This window comes from Taeniopygia guttata, chromosome 19 (assembly GCF_048771995.1).
Source record: "Taeniopygia guttata chromosome 19, bTaeGut7.mat, whole genome shotgun sequence".
In the NCBI taxonomy this organism is placed as follows: domain Eukaryota; kingdom Metazoa; phylum Chordata; class Aves; order Passeriformes; family Estrildidae; genus Taeniopygia; species Taeniopygia guttata.
The window spans coordinates 3,021,758-3,038,762 of NC_133044.1; the positions used below are offsets into that span (position 1 = coordinate 3,021,758).

Here is a 17,005-nt window from a genome sequence, read left to right on the forward strand (position 1 = left end):
CCGAGCCGAGCCGGGCCGAGCCGAGCCGAGCCGAGCAGAACCGGGCCGAGCCGAGCCGAGCCGGGCCGAGCCGAGCCGGGCCGAGCCGAGCCGAGCTGAGCCGCGCCGAGCCGGGCCGAGCCGGGCTCTGCCGCCGCCCGGCCGGCTGTTGGTAAGCGGCGGCGGGAGGCAGCGCGCTCGCCCGTCCCCATGTGGCGGACGCTGGCCCTCGCCTCCGCCTTCTTCCCGGGGCTCTTCATCCTCTGCATCCGGTTGCTGCGCTGGGCCGCCCCGGGATGGAGCCTCAAGGAACGCATCCTCCTCAGCGGCAGGTACGGGCGGGACCCGCCGGGACCGGGATGGGCAGCGGGAGCGATCCGGGAGGGCCAAGAGCACCGAGTCCCGCCGGCCGTGAGCCTGGACCCGGGGGTGCCGCGATGCTCCGGGGGACGGTCCTTGGCTGTGCCAAGCCCAGATCCCGCGGGGGGAGCAAGGACCGGCGGCAGGAGCAGCACCCCGAGCATGGGCATCCCCCGGAATGAGAGCATCCCCACGAATGAGAGCATCCCCCCGAATGAGAGCATCCCCCAGAGTGAGAGCATCCCCCAGAGTGAGAGCATCCCCCAGAGTGAGAGCATCCCCCAGAGTGAGAGCATCCCCCAGAGTGAGAGCATCCCCCCGAGAGCATCCCCCCCGAGTGAGAGCATCCCCCAGAGTGAGAGCATCCCCCCGAGAGCATCCCCCCCGAATGAGAGCATCCCCCCGAGTGAGAGCATCCCCCCGAGTGAGAGCATCCCCCAGAGTGAGAGCATCCCCCCAGAGTGAGAGCATCCCCCCCCGAGTGAGAGCATCCCCCAGAGTGAGAGCATCCCCCCACGAGTGAGAGCATCCCCCCCGAGCATGGGCATCTCCACCCGGCCCTGCCCCGCTGGACCCCTCACCGTGGTACCCTTGTCGGGGTGGGGATGCTCCGCTGCAGCTCTCCCTCCCTCTGCCCACGGGGAACCGGCAGCGGTTCCACCGACCCACGGGGGTGGAAGGGACGGCACCTGGCACGATTCCCCCAGGAGGCAGCGCCTGGCACAGCCACACATCCTCACCATGAGGAGGTGTGCACGGAGTGGGCATCTAAGTGCCACCACCTTTCCTGCGGCAGCCCCTGTGGGGTCACATTTGGGGTGACCCCTGTCCTCTCTCTCCATTTCAGGCTGGTGTCAACAGTCCAAGCCACGATGGCAACGGTGTCGGGGATCACGGTTGTGCTCAGCTGCAAGAACGTGGTGCATGACAGGTAACCCAAAGCCCACCAGGTCCCTCTGCCCCGTGGGGAGCGTGCCAAGGATGTGCTCAGCCAGCTCGGGGCTGGAGGGTGCTCGGCCAAAGGCTTGCACGTACAAAGGGGAGAGGAAAAGCAGTTCTGTGTTCCTCTTTCCCCCACTTGGGCTGGAAGGGTTGGGCAATGTGCTGGCTGTGCACCCCCAGACAGCAGCAGCTTGCTCAGCCTGGGGGTGCTCTGCCAGCCCAGTATCCTCAAAGGATGGGCTGTAACATGGGCTGTGTATGAGAGAGAAATACAGACATCAGCAGCTCTGAAGGGGTCAGGAGTCTCCTTGCTGGAAACTGAAATTGCTCCAGAGTCAAGCAGACCCAGTGAGAACTGATTTCAGAGGTGCACCAAGGCATGCTAAAGGATTCTGAAAGAGTCCAGAAATGGTAAAGTTGGGATGGAGTTTGCTCCAAAGGAAAGTCCTGTGCCTTGCTCTCGGTGCTCTAAGATAAACTGCCCAGAAGTGGCTCTCAGGAGGAGTGATAGTGTAATCTGGGTCAGAAGGCTTGAAAACAGAGCTATTATCCAGACTAGCAGAGAAGATTGCAGGAGGGAAGAATATAATTATGCTGAGCTGGAATTCGACTGTCACACACCGATTTTAGGGTGATTTTTAGGAAGGGCTGCCACCTTGGCCATAGCAGACCTGTCTTTAATACACAGATAGGAATTATCTTGCCTTGTTCTAGGTAGTGATATCTACCCAGATTCCTCAGACCTGCTTAACCCAGGCAGTCTATGAGTTATCTCTTTGCTCTGAAATAAAATTTCTGCTGTATAGATAAGGCAGATGATGAATCCCAAAGCCACACAGACAGAAGGTGCTGCCAGCAGCGCTCCTTCCCCCGGAGCTGTCTGCTTGCCTGGGTGTACTCAAGGCCAAGGGCTCTGTGCAAACACTTTGTGGGCAGAAACCTCAATTTTCTTTGAATCTGGAGGAAATTGAGCCCAGCGCTCAGCAGGGAGGGCCTTGGAGAATGACAGCAAGACAGCGAGCCAGGAAGCATCACAAAGGTTGCACTAAAATTTGCCAGTTTATTTACAGAGGCAGACAATCGTTATATTGCTGGTGCTGTAATTGCCCTCCAAAACCCTCAGCAAGTTTGTAAACACAATCACTTGCCACCTTCACACCACTCACATCTTTTTGTTGCGGGAACTCCTGCAACAAATTTTTTTCTTGGGATGGCAGGAGACCAAAAGGAGATTTGAGCCCCAAGCTACATTTCTCCAAGAAACAGCAAAGGGTGGTTTTGTCTTTTTTTTTTTTTTTTTTAATGAGTGTGATTTCACACAGGACATTTTAAGGAGGCTGGTGTCCCTGCAGAGCAGGGTTTGCTGCTGCCCAGATTGTGCAACAGGATTCCAACATGCTTTGGGAACAGGCAGCTGCCTGCAATTATTTCCCAACTGACAAACGCCTCATGGGGGTTTATTGCCTGTATTGGATATTTTGTGCTTCACTCTCTAAACTCCAGGCCAGCCATCCCTGGTTAACTCTGAGTTCTCCACGTGCTTCCCAAACATTCCCTGGGTTAGGCAGCCAGCTGATGCAGAGCGACAGGCAGGAGAGACCCAGGATTAGGGGTTTCCACCACCGAGCACCAGATCTGGAGGACCCAAGGGTTTAGGGAGAAGATCACCTGTGCAACGGTGTCAGCTTGGTGCTGGATCCCACGAAATGCTGTGCCTCTGGCCTGTGCAGCAAACACCTGGCTGTGGGGCTAATCAGGATCCCTCCTTAGAGCCGTGTTTGTGCTTGGCCAGGCTGAGCTCAGTGCCTGGCACAGCCCAGCAGCAGCGGGGTCAGCACTGAGATATGTCCTCCACACGTACCAGGCACCTTTTCTCTGGGTCAGCCTGTACTTGCTGAGCCAGAGTTAAAATTCACCCCCTTTCAGCTTCAAAAACCCATTGAAATGCTGCCATTTCAGTCCTAAAGATTCTTCCACTCCCAGAGAGAGCATCATGAAGTGCTGGGAGGTGTTGTGATGCCTCTGAGTGTGCTCTCCCTCCCCAGGCACTGGCTGGCTGTGGAGTACATCTGGGTGCTGGTTCCCTACATGACCTACGACATCTATGTCATGTACCTCTGCCACTGGCACAAGAGCCAGGAGAAGGGGATCCTGGAGAAGAAGCACTCGCTGGCCAGCGTGTGGAGCTTCCTCCTGCAGGAGCGGCTGATGGTGACCCACCACCTCTTCATTCTCATCGTGCTCACCCCCATCACACAGGTAAGGGCTGCTGCAGGAGTCCAGGACCCCCTGGATATGCTGGGTGTTGGCTCCTGGCCACCTCTCTGCAGGTGCTCAGTGCTGCCTTTCTTTACAGCACTTCAGGGGAGAGCTGGGGGACTTCTTTGTGGGCTGCATCTTCATGGCAGAGCTGAGCACGCCTTTTGTTTCGCTGGGCAAAATCCTCATGCAGGTAGGTCAGGAGGCACGGGGCTTGGGGCTGGGAATCCCACAGCAATTTGTCCTCTATCCTTGCCCCAGGTTCCATCAGCCCCTCTCCAGGCAGTGGCTGAGCTGGGGGGTGTCTCAGAGAGGGGCAGCCCCACAGCTGCAGCATAAATCTGCCCTGCAGTGCTGCCTTCCTCCCAGCTTCCCATCCCTTTGTCCCACCTGTAAGCCCAGTGGCATCCCAGAACTGGGGGCTGTGCCGTGAGCTGGTGCTGCCTTCCTCCAGCCCTCCTGGATGCTCACCAGCACCCCGAAGTGCTGCTCACCCCACATTCCCTTCCTCCCCCAGCTCAAAATGCAGGACACGCTGCTGCACAAGGTGAACGGGATCGTCATCCTGGTGACCTTCTTCCTGTGCCGCATCCTCCTCTTCCCCTTCATGTACGCGGCCTACGCCCGCCAGGTGGGGATCCCGCTTTACCTGGTGCCGTTCCGCATCCCCCTGCACTGCAACATCGCCAACGCCTCCCTCATCGCCCCTCAGCTCTACTGGTTCCGCCTCCTCTGCCGCAAGGCCGCCCGGCTCTACGGCGGCTCTGCCGCACACCGGAGCAGATAACGGAGCTGATAACGGCCCGGCACGGGGCAGCCCCCGGCCCTTCCCTCGGGGAGCAGCTGGAAGCACGTCCCACCCGGGAAGGTTTTCCTGGTGTGCTCCTGCCGGCCTGGCACGGCACGGCACGGCACGGCCGGAGGTTCGCACACAGCGGGGCTTGTTCCGCCCCACCGGCGGCTCCCCGCGCTGACACCGGACACCGGGAGGATGCTGCGGCGGGGTGGGAGCCTGTGCTGGAGCTGCAGCACAGCTCTGCAGAGCCGTGCCTGAGCTTTTCTGACTTCAGCTCTACTCTCACCTCCCGCTGCTGCTGCTGCTGCTGCTGGGCTCAAGCTCCACTCATCCCGACGGTGATTTTCACCACAAGTGGCTGGGGGGACTCCTGTGCTCAAGTTCACAAGTTCATGCCATCATGGGAATGGTTCTGCTGTCACAGCCCTTCCTTGGCAGGGGATGCAATTTTCCCTCCCCTAACCACAGCTGCTTTTATCTGGCCTGCATCCCCCCAGCAGGTATTTAAAACCACCTGGCACACCCTGCTCTGCTCTTGCCCTCCAGCTGGCACCGCCACACGCTGGAAACAGCTCTACAGTCCATCCCTCCAGCCCCATCCCACCCCCATGGGGCTGCGCAGAAGGAATCAGAGCAGGATGCTGAGCTGCTCCTTGGCCGGTTCAGCCCATTTCCACTTCTAGTCACTTTTAGCAAAATGGGTCCAGGCTCCCCAGCCCGCCCTGCACCACAGGGTGTGTGCAATCAGACCACAGCTGAGTTCATCCCCTGCAGCCAGCACCAGCCAGGACAGCCACATCCTCCTGTAGCCTCCTGTGCCTGCTCCAGGCAGGGAACTGCACTGGCACAGCCCCCATGCCCACAGACCTGTGACAGCTCTGTGCCTTTCCTTCTGTCTGAAACCAGCAGCCAAGCTCTGCGAAATCTGGATCTTTTGGGTGTTGGATCTGGTCCCAACCACTGCTGCTGTTCTGAATAGAGTGTAAAAAACCAAAAAGGGCCTCTTCCGACCCCTGGTTGTTGTTGCAGAGACTCCACAGTAACCACTGAGACCAGCTGATGTTACAAACTCCTGCAACTCTTTACAGATGTTGTATCTCACTGTTTTCATTGCAAATAACGTGCCTTATGTAAGGACAAAAATATCCCCAGCCAATGAGGCACTCCAGTTTGCACTAACACTGCCCTATTTACTATCAGGAGACCAATAAAGATTTCCTCTCTGAGTCACACCACTGGCTGGCTCTTCCACGTGCCGTTCATTGCTGGGTGGGGGTGTTACATGTGGGGTTACTGCTGCACCCCCACCTCCGGGCAGAAGCAGCACACATGGATTTCCAGAGGTTCCTGCCTGTCCTGAACTCACCCAACTCGCTTCCCAGCCTCCAACTCACTTCCCAGCCTCCGGCAGCACGTGGCAAAACCAGCAATTCTCCTGGGACTAGGAGAGGGCTGGTGGCAAAGCAGCCAGAGGGAAGCTATTTCCTCGATGCTGGAGGCTGCTGTGTAAATGCAGAGAGCCAGCAGCCACAGAACTGACAGCCTGGCTCAGGAACAGCTGTGCCCAGTTATTCCAATGGAAAACCAAAGTGCCTCCTCCTACCTATCTCCATGCGGCCGCTTCCACTGCTTAGTGGGAGAGCACAGCAGGGAGGGAATAAACTCGAAAGAGGAAAAATAAGGGTTTATTACAGATCATACAAGGTCCACATCAGTGCTCTGAGCGTGCCCCCAGCTTGCTGAGCTTCTGCAGGAGGGTGCAGCGCAGCTCCTCGTGCCCCAGGCTGTCGGTGACGGCCTGCAGGAAATGTCCCTCGTTGGCTCTGCGCAGCGCGGCGCAGGGCGACCCGTCAGCCTTGCTGGACACCTCATACTGTGACAGCACCTCCAGGGCCACCACCAGCAGCGGCTCCTCACAGCCCACAGCGGGCAGCATGGCAGCCACGTGCAGCAGGTGGCAGAAGAGCTGGATGCAGGTGAAGGACACCTCCTGCGTGCAGGGCTGAGCTGCAGCCGCCGCCGTGGCCTTGAGGGAGGCCAGCAGGTCGGTCAGGCTGGCGCAGTACAGCTGCACCACATGCAGCCAGGCCTCTGGAGGCAGCCAGCTGGAGCAGCTGGAGCTGCAGAGGAGCTGGAAGCCCCGCAGGAAGAGCACGGAGAGCTGCAGGTGGCAGGCGAAGGGGCGCAGGTTGAGCAGGGGCATGTGCTGCACGTACTCCAGCGTGTAGGGCACGTGCAGCACCTGCCTCTGCAGCAGCTGCTCCACCACGGGCACCAACCTCCTCCACTCGCCGGGGCTGCACCAAGGCAGCACCTGGATAAAGGCCACCAGGAAGCCTTTGCTGAAGAGATTCACCTCCTCGGGGTTGTCCACGTTGACGCAGAGCAGCTCCAGCATGGAGTCCCTGAGTGCTGGGGACACGCAGCAGCACTCCATCCACGCCAGCAGCCCGCTGCCCGGCCCGTAGGCTGGCCAGGACTGGCACGTCCACTCGTCCTCGGGGAGCCTGCAGATCTCAAACAGCGTCGCTGGGACCTCGTTCTTGAAGTGGTCCCCATAAAGCTTCTTCAGACGGAGCCCCACGGTCCAGTCCAGGGATGCCACCTTCCTGTGGAGCCAGGCCAGCGACTGCACCCACAGCTCCGAGGAGGGGACGGTCTCTGGTCCCAGCAGCTCGCACAGCTGGCACAGGATGTCCAGAATCAGGTCTTTGGTCTCCAGGGAAGGGAAGAGCTGCTCCCTAGGCTGATGCCAGTACTTGGTGTAACCATCCAGAAGTTTGCAGAGGCTAAGGAGAAGTGGGAATGGGTGGCAGGATTTAATCCAGTGCTCTTCTGAGCAGGATGGTATTCCCAAAACCTTACTGAGGATCTGCAGGCTCAGCTCAATCTGAGCAGAGACTGACTTTAAACAGGGAAGGACAAAGGCTTTGGTCACTTCTGCAGGTGACAGAAGCGGGGTGGCTGAGTCTGGCTGCATGAGAAAGGCCAGGAATTGAAGGAATTGCTCCTCCTCCCTCACCGTGGAAAGCTTCCCCCACACTGCCTCCTCCAGGCACCTCACCACCAGGCTGTGTGTCCTGCCTGCATCCTCATGGCTCTCCACAAAGCTCAGTGCTGGGAAGGAGCAGAGGATTTGGGCAAGGAACTGGTGCGCTCCGAGGTTGACCACAGCAAGATGACAAACCTGTTTCACTGTGGCCTCGGGGGAGAGCAGTGTCAGCCTGGCCACAGAAGCCACAGCCCTGGCCAGGCCTTCATCAGACACACTCTCTGTGATCTGGTTCAAAGTCACATTCAGGTCCTCCTGGAAGCCCTCCCTGACAACCTGCACGTTCTGGGACAGACCTGGGCCGCCCCAGGACGCCAGGGCAGCTGAGATCACTTTGTTTTTGTCACTCAATGAAAGCTCAGTGTAACACTCCACGATGGCTTTGGTCACTTGCATCTGCAGCTCTTGGGCCTCCTGATCATGGTGGGATGTGGCAAAGTTCACCAGCGTCTCCAGCAGTTTCAAAACTAGCTCAGGGGTCTGGAACAGAGCTTTGTTTTTCACCAGGCACTCGACCCAGGCCTTTGAAAAAGCCCAGGTCTTTTCAGAGGCAAAAACAGAGCAGGTTTCCCCATGGCGGTCCAGCCTTTGTGCAATGATTGCCATGGCAACTGAAGACACAAGGCTGGTGTCCAAACCCTTCAGGACAGCACTGGTGTCCCTGAGGAAGTCCTTGATGAGCTGTGTCAGCTGTGACACCACCCATGTCTCGCCCTCCCCCAGCTCTCTGGTCTCCAAGAGGAAATCCAGCTTCTTCCCAAGGCTGCTCAGAGCGTCCAGGAGCCGGTAGCTCTCGAAGCAAAGCCCCTCACACCCCCTCAGAGTGTCCTGCAGCTCCTCTCCCCAGGCCTGCAACAAGCTGCAGAGCAAGCTCAAGCCATCGAAGAGCTCCTCACGAGAGGGTTTGGTGAGGCACAGGAGGCTCAGGCACCTCTCTGCCTCCCTCACCTTCTCTCCCAGCTCACAGGGGTGGTACTGGCTGTCAGCATCACTGCTCCAGAGGCTGACCACCGCACCGAGCTTGGCCAGGTGCTCCGCGATGGGCAGGGGGCTGCTCCCTGGCCCCAGCCCCGAGGAGAGGCACAGCAGCTCTGCCAGGTTGGCCAGGGCGTAGCACCTCAGGCGGGGCTGGGCGATGCTGCCTCGGATCTGCTTTAACCCCTCCAGCAGCACCGCGGGCAGCCCGGCGGCGGCTGGGGCGCTCCCAGGGTCACCCTTGAACCTCTTTGGGGGCTGCAGCCCATCCTCGGGGGGGGACTCCGCGCCGTGCTGATGGATGAGAGCGCCGAACGCCGACACCGTGGCATCCTCCTGCCCTTCCCTGTGCTTCAGCACCTCCCACCACACATCCAGGAAGAAGGTGACGTCCGACAGGGCCGTGTCGCTGGAGATGTACCGCACCAAGCTCCGCAGCTGTGCCCGGCACACGGCCGGCGGCAGCGCCAGCAGCAGCTGCACCCAGAGCCGCGGCTCGCCCAGCGCCTTCACCAGCTCGAACAGCGCGGCGTGGCTGACATCGGGGAGCATCGCGCCCACCGAGAAGAACCCGTCATCCCTCCAGCCCCACTCCGGCGCCGGCAGCAGGATCTTGGCCCACACGATGGCCACGGCCTCCTTCTTCCAGGGGCGGCGCGGCGCGGGGCAGCGCTCGGCGATCTCGCGCAGCGCGTCGGCGATGGGCAGCCCCGCGCGGGGCCAGTCGGCCTTGCGCAGCTCCCGCAGCGGCCGCGGCTGCAGCAGGCGGGCGGCCAGCAGGAAACCGCCGTGCAGGATCGCCGTCTCCTCGCCCACATCCCACGGCCCGCCCGCCGCCATCGCGGGCCCGCGCTCCGCCGCCGCCATGGCGCCCGCGCCGTGACGTCACCCTCCCCTCAGCGCGCTCGCAGCGCCCCCTAGCGGCGCGGAGGTCTGCTGATTAATTCCTCAATTAATTAATTCATTAATTAATTAATTTTCGTGCTCCACTATCAACGTGTTTAATTTGGCGAATAGGATTCGAAACCGTCATTAAAACGGAATTGAAAAGCTGACTGAAAAAAAATACCCACAGCGAGGAGTTTTTCCTGCTCCACCTCAGAAGAGCCAACGCCGCCCGAGCGATCGTCTCCATGAAATTAATTTAGGTTTCGCCACGAAAACCTGATTTAAAGGATTTTATTTAAGCTTCTCATCAAGGAAACGAGCGGTCAGGCAGCATACCTGGCACAAGCAATGCTGGGAATCACTCCCTGTATTCCCCCAGCAAAAGAAGAGTGACTTCATTCCAACACAATAAACCCTGAACTGTTATTTCCAAAGGCAGCTTCTCACCAAAAGCTAACTGAAAAACTTATTTCAAGCTGCCCCCTGGCACCTCAGCAGACCCCAAAGCACAGCCTCAGCTCCCTCCTGGAACATGGAAATCTCCTGGAGAAAGACTGGAAACCCATCAACAGCAGGATCCCAGTCAGAAACACACCACGGGCTGAACATTCCCCTTGGAAGTGGGGAAACTCCTTGGAATGAAAACAAGGACTGGAGTATTCACACAGCTTGGCAAAATCATTTCTTTGCTCCCAATAAAGGGATGCACCCCACACCCCACTGGAGAGGGGGAGTAGCCACAGCTACCTCCAAATCTCCTCTCTAGCCTGCAAATGAAGGACAGCTAAAGCAAATTAATCAGGAAATTAATTAATCAGAAAATAACCTATCTATTCACCTTTCCTTCAAGCATAACAACACAGAAATGTGATGTTCTCTAGACTGATGATCCCTGGTTTTGAAGCAAAGGGCTCAGCTGCTCCTTTGCTGCACGGCCCCCATTTTTTTGGATGGACGAGATGTGAAAGGGACAGAGCAGCAGGCCAGAGACATCAGCTTAAATCAACCCAAAAAAACCCACCACAGGACATCCCAGCACCTTCTGATTAGGAAGGCAGCACTTCAACCAGGATTGGCATTTTCTTGGAAGAACTCCAAGGCACAGAGGAGCAGCACAGGCCGTTCCTCCAGCTAAGCTGAAACCTTCTTCATGTTGTGCTCAGCAAACCACTTGTCACTGTTGTCTGCAGCCATGGCCTGCACAAAGACAAGTGGGAACGTGGTCAGAACAGGAGGAAAGCTCTCTGGAGGGATAAATCATTTTTTAGCCACTAATAAGGAGAACTGATCTGAAAAACAATGTTCTCTGCCACGAGAACATTGTGACCATGCCCCAAGAGTGAGGATGGACAACTCCACCCGGGGCACCAAGTGAGATTTAAAACCTGATTTATTTTCCTTACCAAGCCTGGGTGATTTGCTTCCAGGAAAAACTCAGCATGGAATGAAAATTGGATTTTACAGGTATCTCTAATCAGGAAGAAAATGAATGTGCAGCTACTTACATCATCCAACAGCTTGTCACCATTAGGGTCCACCTGGGACAGCTCTCTGAACGCTTCATCCCCCACAAAACAGATTTCGTGGCCATCCTGAAAGGAGGCAGCTCAGTTATAACCAATGGCAAGGAGAAACTGAAACCAAATTTAACCACTTTTAAAACTCTCCAGTTTTACTCACAGGATCAGCCAGAATCACCACCTGCACCGTGGCTTTGCCAGGCGTGTCCAAGCTGACCAGGGGCGTCAAAATTTTCTGATTCTCCTTTTTCATCAGGGCTTCAATGCTTGGCAGCTGGAAACAGAAAACAAACCCAAATCACCTCGCTGCCAAAGATCTGCTCAGGGTTTTGTTAACACCAAAATAACCTTCCCCAGCTGGAGGAAGTGGGGCTGTTACCTCTTCCTTGGCACAGGAGAAGGCGATGCGGCCGAACGCCGTCCCGTGGTCCACTGCCCCTCCAACAGCCTTCAGCTCCAGCTTGCACTGGGACAGGGAAAAACCCAGCCTGGCTTGCAGGGACACTGCTCCAGGCTGCAGCTGATTCCAAAATCCCCCATCCACACCTTTCCCACCAAGCCACAGCAAACCACAGCTTTGCTTTTTTTTTTAAAAAAAAAGCGCAGCTGGGTGTATACAGCTTCAATTAAAACACTCATCACTAAGGGCACAGTTGCTCTAATTAAGAACTTTTTTCCTGAAATTGGTGATTTTTCCAAGGACTGACCTGGTTATCAGCATAGCCCAGCAGAGCCCTTTGATTCTCCTCATCCTTCTCATAGATTTTCATCCCAAGCAAACCAGACCAGTAGCTCACAGACTTCTGCAGGTTTGAGACACCCAGGGTTACCTTCCACACGGGATCTTGAGGATTGCAATAATTTCACATTAGCTACAAACATATTATAGCTTTAAACCCACAGTTAATGTCATTAGTATTCTCGAGAAGTAACAGAGAAATTACAAAAAAAGTGTACTGTTCTTCAAAATGCCATCAAAATAAACACACTCTGATACCCCACAGTTAAACCTCTGCTGAACACCAGCAGGGGTAAATATTTAAATATTTCACCTTGCTTGGGCTGTTCCTTGTCTTCCAGGTAGAATTTGTATCCTCCTGGGGCTTCAGCTTCAAAGACACCAGAGGTGACTTCTTTGAGGGGCCACCCCATCTTCTTGGCATTGCTCACAGCCTGGCTGGACACCAGAGTGATGCCCTAGGGAGGACACAACACAATCCATGGGGTGGAGGCAGAGACAGCACCTCCTTCCACACAGGAAACACGAGATCTCCATCTGCTGCCAGCCACTAAATCACAAAAATTATCAAAATAATAAATATAAGAGTGTTTTCCTGCAGCAAGTCCCTCCTGTTTGATCTGGCAGCAAACACCATCTGTCCCACACAGCAGAGGCAGAGCTCCAGAAATGTTTCCTGGACCTTTAAGTGAGCACAAATCTGCTCTGGTTTCTGCTCTTCCAACTCAGAGACAACCACAAAAGCAACGATTATGTGTTTAAGGTACCCAACAGGATAAAAAAAAGCAGCTGTGACAAATGAGCTCCTAATTATAAAGGTAAATCAGCTTCTCATGAGTGGAACTCACCAGGAAGTCGTTACCCAGGCGATATTCTCCAACGCCATAATTGTAAGTCAGCTCTGCCACGAAGTGATTGTCCTCTGGTCCATAGCCCACCATGGTCTTGCTCCATTTTCCATCATAAGGGCTGGAATATCCATATTATCCATATTTTAATGTCATTGGCATTGAAATGAACCACCAAGAACTGCGAGTATTTGTGTTTCAAGGAGCAGTTGTGTTTCTAGAGCGAGATTGTGGCAGATTTGACCCCGGGCTCTCTTCATATGATAAAAGCAATTCTACCTCATTAACAGCTCGTGCTTTAAGAGCACAGGCTGCTCATTAGCTGCAATTACATAATCACTTCCTTATTGCTAAGTAGGAAAGGGCACCAAACTGTAAGATTTCCTTCCACTTCACAATGAAATGCATTCCTTTCTTCTTCTTTACATTTCTTTTTCTTTAGCCTTTGGGGCTACCAGGAGGGTTTTTTAACTCAAGAACCTTGATAGTGCCACGCTTATCTAATCAATCAGTGGAACTGGAGTCCTGATGAGAAGTTCCTGATAAGCTGAGAAATAATTAAGTATCAACCTAGAGGCGTGCTATTTCTGTTCAATATAAGCACCACACCTACACAGAGTGGGGGGCTGCAGGTTCCAAGGGAAGCAATTGAATAAGAATCAACCCAAACTTTATTTCACTGCGAACAACAGCTGCTCTGGGCACTCACCCATTGCAGGTGGCCTTGCAGCCCTCCTCGAACTCCTCGTGCCGCAGCACCTGCAGAGCCACGAGGCGCCCTGGCTTGGGAGGGGATCCTCTGGAGCATCCCCTCCATCCAAGCCGGAACGCCTTCCCCAGGCCTGGGGAAGTGGGCGGGAACGGGGCCAGCATGGGCAGGAAACAGCTCCTGTCCCATCCCCATCCCCATTTCCTTCCCATCCCCATTGCCATCTCATTTCCTATCCCATCCCCATCCCCATCACATTCCCATCCTCATTCCCATTCCCATTCCCATTCCATCCCCGTGCCCATTCCCGTCCCCATCTCCATTCTCACTCCCATCTCCATCCCCATTCCCACTCCCATCTCCATCCCCATTCCCATTACCATCCCAATTCCCATCCCATTCCTGTCCCTGTCCCCATTCCATGCCAATTCCCATTCCCATCCCATCCCCATCTCATTTCCCATCCCCATTGCCATCTCATTTCCTATCCCATCCCCATCCCATCCCCATCCCCATCACATTCCCATCCTCATTCCCATTCCCATTCCATCCCCATGCCCATTCCCGTCCCCATCTCCATTCTCACTCCCATCTCCATCCCCATTCCCACTCCCATCTCCATCCCCATTCCCATTACCATCCCAATTCCCATCCCATTCCTGTCCCTGTCCCCATTCCATCCCAATTCCCATCCCCATTCCCATCCCATCCCCATCTCATTCCCATCCCCATTGCCATCTCATTTCCCATCCCATCCCCATCCCATTTCCGTCCCCATCACATTCCCATCCTCATTCTCATTCCCATTCCATCCCCATTCCCATCCCCATCTCCATTCTCACTCCCATCTCCATCCCCATGCCCATTACCATCCCAATTCCCATTCCCATTCCTGTCCCTGTCCCCATTCCATCCCAATTCCCATCCCCATCCCATTCCCATTCCTGTCCCTGTCCCCATTCCATCCCAATTCCCATCCCCATCCCATTCCCATTCCTGTCCCTGTCCCCATCCCATTCCCATTTCCCATTCCCAGCCCCGTTCCCATCCCCAGGGCCGCGCCCCGTGCCCACGGCGGCCGCAGACCCGCCCGTTCCCGGCCCTCACCACCCCCCCCGGGCCCGCCGCTCCCCGGTGCTCACGCCCATGCCCAGCAGCTCCCGGTAGAACCGCGCCGTGCGGGGCCGGTCTCCCACTTTGAACACGAAGTGCAGCGCCCTGCGGGCCGCCATGGCCGTGACGTCAGGGCGGGGCGGCCGTGACGTCACGGGGCGGTGCCATGGCGGCGCTGGGCCGCTCCGGGCGGGCGCTGCTGCTGCTGCTGCTGAGGCCCCGCGGGCCGCGGGCCGAGCCGGGCGGGCGGCGCGGGGTGCGGGCGCTGCGGCGGAGCCCCGTGAGGGTCCTGCAGCCGCGGAGCTCCGTGCGGGAGCTGCAGCCGCAGAGCCCCGTGCGGGCGCCGCAGCCGTGGAGCTCCGTGCGGGAGCCGCAGCCGCGGAGCTCCATGGAGCGCCCGCGGAGCTCCGCGGAGCCGCCGCCGCCCGCCGTGGAGCGCAGCGCGGCCGCGGCGGGGCCGCGGTACGAGAAGGCGGCGGCCGGAGACCGCAGGCTGGGGTGAGCGCGGGGAGCGGGGCCCGGCCGCGCTGGAGGAGCCGGGAGGGCTTCATAGAACCGGCGAGGGGTTGGTTCTTTAATCCCCTTTCTCTCTCGAGGGGAGATTAAAGCCCGGCCCGTTCCACCCGTACCGCGGCTAGGGACATCTTCCGCCAGACCAAGTTGTCCAAGCATCATCCAGCCTGGCCTTGGGATCCAGGGCCAGCCGCAGTTGCCCTGCCAGAGCCTCAGCACCCTCCCAGGGAGGAATTCCTTCCCAATATCCCATCTAATCCTGCCCTCTGGCAGTTTAAAGCCGTTCCCCATCATCCTGGCACTCCAGGTCCTTGTCCAAGCCCTTCACTAGCTCTTTCAGGTGCTCTGATCTCACCCCAGGGCCACCTCGCCCAGCCTTTCCTCCTAGGACAGGTGCTCCATCCCTCAGGTCACCTTTGTGACCTCCCAGAGGAGCTCTCAGGGGCTGGTGAAGGTCGGTCTGAAGGCGCTGTGAGCATCACAGCCACGTTCTCTGAATAATTTCTCCACAGAAAAGTGGTGACTATCGCCAAGTCAAAGAAGTTTCGAGATAATCACGGGAAGGTTCTGCTGGAGGGGCACAGGCTGATCAAGGATGCACTGGAGGCAGGGGCTGTGCCACAGACTCTCTTCTTCAGCACTGTGGGGCACCTGAAGCTGCTGCCTGAGGCAGAGATAAAACGAGCCAGCTTGGTTAAGGTGAAATTTGAAGACATTAAGACCTGGTCTGATCTCGTGACTCCTCAGGGGCTTCTTGGTAAGTTGCCTTTAAAACAGTTGCAACACTGCCCAAAGGGAAACTTTTCATATTTAGGGTAATGGCTCTCTTAATAATCTTTCCTTCGACATAGCACTGCTGGAAAATAAGTTTTCCTTGCCAAGTGACAAACTCTGCTCACACTTCCTTTTAGGTGATGCTTTTCCTAACACTTCCTCTGGCACATCTTAAGTGAAATCTGGGCCAGCTCTTTCAGAGCAGGCCTTTCCTGGGGGTGGGTCAGTGAAAAACCTGTCACACTTCATTTCCTCAGGCATTTTTTCCAAGCCTGACCCTGCCAAGATGTCCTACCCTGCATCTCAGCTCGCCAGCTCCCTGCCACTGCTCCTCATCTGCGACAACATCCGAGATCCAGGAAACCTGGGGACTATTCTGAGATCTGCAGCAGGAGCAGGCTGTGAGAAAGTGCTGCTCACCAAAGGTAAGAGAAAAGTTTGAGTAGCCTGGGGGTAAAGAGGTGCTTGGCTGGCTTGGTTGGCTGTGGCTGTGAATCCCACCTCTGTGGGGATCCCTGTGCTGTCACGGTTTCTTCCCGTTCCTTCCCAGGCTGTGTGGATCCGTGGGAGCCAAAGGTGCTCCGTGCAGGCATGGGGGCTCATTTCCGTGTGCCCATCATTGCCAACCTGGACTGGGAATCTGTTCCCACCAACCTCCCTGCTGGCACCCAGGTCTGCGTGGCCGACAACAACGACCCCGGTACGTCCGTGCCCAGAGGGGCTGGCAGGGCTGGCTCTGCCCCTGCCAGCCCAAAATCTCCCATGAAATCCAGCCCCAAGGAGCACGAGGATGAGGAGGCAGCAGCAATGCCAGAGCTGGCTGCACAGCATTACTACAAGGACTGGGCACGGGCGCCGGTGGCCGTGGTGGTCGGAGGGGAGACCCACGGCCTCAGCCCCGCAGCGCTCGGGCTGGCAGCCAGCACGGGGGGCAAGAGGCTGCTGATCCCCGTGGTGCCAGGCGTGGACAGCCTGAACTCTGCCATCGCTGCTGCCATCGTGCTCTTCGAGGGCAAGAGGCAGCTGCTGTGGAGGCACAAGCAGGAGGATGGCAGGCAGGAGTTGCCTGTGCCAGGCTGAACTGTTTGGGGTGCTGAAGGAGCACCTCTTGCCTTTGGTTCTTTGAGGGTTAATAAAAGAGCAGCTCGGGCTGTTTGGTTTGTAGTAAATGAGTATTTAAGGCTGGAGAATGCTGGGATGAGTGTGTGGCCACATGGTGATGCTAGAGAGAAGGGAAAGGTCTGGGAGCAGCTCTGGTCTCTGCTCAGCCGGTTCCCTCCTTTCATCCAGGAGATCCATGGAGACCTCAGATCCCTCTCTGACAGTGTGTGTCCTTCCCAGCCTGGCTGCTGCTGACAGCGTGTGTCCTTCCCAGCCTGGCTGCTGGCTGCGGTTTTGGGTCACAAACACCAAATTGCTGCTACCTGAATGGGTCCTGCCTGTGCTTACCCAAATCCTGTGCTCCAGCAAAATCCCTCCAACCCTGCCATGGCCGGGCTGGCTGGGGTGTCCGAGCTGCAGCACTCCTGACCACAGGC

The 17,005-nt window shown here is 56.9% G+C and overlaps 4 protein-coding genes across 4 annotated transcripts; 2 read left to right on the forward strand and 2 right to left on the reverse strand.

The window, feature by feature from the left end:
- Nucleotides 1-52: 52 nt before the first annotated feature.
- Nucleotides 53-4,460, forward strand: TLCD3A (TLC domain containing 3A). Its single transcript, XM_002196215.7, has 5 exons — nucleotides 53-311; nucleotides 1,187-1,270; nucleotides 3,327-3,540; nucleotides 3,638-3,733; nucleotides 4,058-4,460. Exons 1-5 carry the CDS (start codon nucleotides 190-192, stop codon nucleotides 4,325-4,327), a joined length of 786 nt encoding a protein of 261 aa, XP_002196251.2. The 5' UTR covers nucleotides 53-189; the 3' UTR covers nucleotides 4,328-4,460.
- A 1,545-nt stretch (nucleotides 4,461-6,005) lies between these two features.
- GEMIN4 (gem nuclear organelle associated protein 4) lies at nucleotides 6,006-9,335 on the reverse strand. Its single transcript, XM_012576672.5, has one exon. It carries the CDS (start codon nucleotides 9,228-9,230, stop codon nucleotides 6,048-6,050), a length of 3,183 nt encoding a protein of 1,060 aa, XP_012432126.5. The 5' UTR covers nucleotides 9,231-9,335; the 3' UTR covers nucleotides 6,006-6,047.
- Nucleotides 9,336-9,526: 191 nt separating this feature from the next.
- Nucleotides 9,527-14,359, reverse strand: GLOD4 (glyoxalase domain containing 4). The gene is made up of 9 exons (XM_030288322.4): nucleotides 14,210-14,359; nucleotides 13,068-13,117; nucleotides 12,359-12,479; nucleotides 11,824-11,968; nucleotides 11,479-11,615; nucleotides 11,151-11,237; nucleotides 10,932-11,045; nucleotides 10,757-10,843; nucleotides 9,527-10,448 (listed from the first exon to the last, which is right to left on the reverse strand). The coding sequence occupies exons 1-9, from the start codon at nucleotides 14,297-14,299 to the stop codon at nucleotides 10,383-10,385; spliced, it is 897 nt and encodes a 298-aa protein (XP_030144182.4). The 5' UTR covers nucleotides 14,300-14,359; the 3' UTR covers nucleotides 9,527-10,382.
- Nucleotides 14,347-16,636, forward strand: MRM3 (mitochondrial rRNA methyltransferase 3). Its single transcript, XM_030288319.4, has 4 exons — nucleotides 14,347-14,678; nucleotides 15,206-15,450; nucleotides 15,725-15,892; nucleotides 16,018-16,636. The coding sequence occupies exons 1-4, from the start codon at nucleotides 14,347-14,349 to the stop codon at nucleotides 16,545-16,547; spliced, it is 1,275 nt and encodes a 424-aa protein (XP_030144179.4). The 3' UTR covers nucleotides 16,548-16,636.
- Nucleotides 16,637-17,005: the final 369 nt, after the last annotated feature.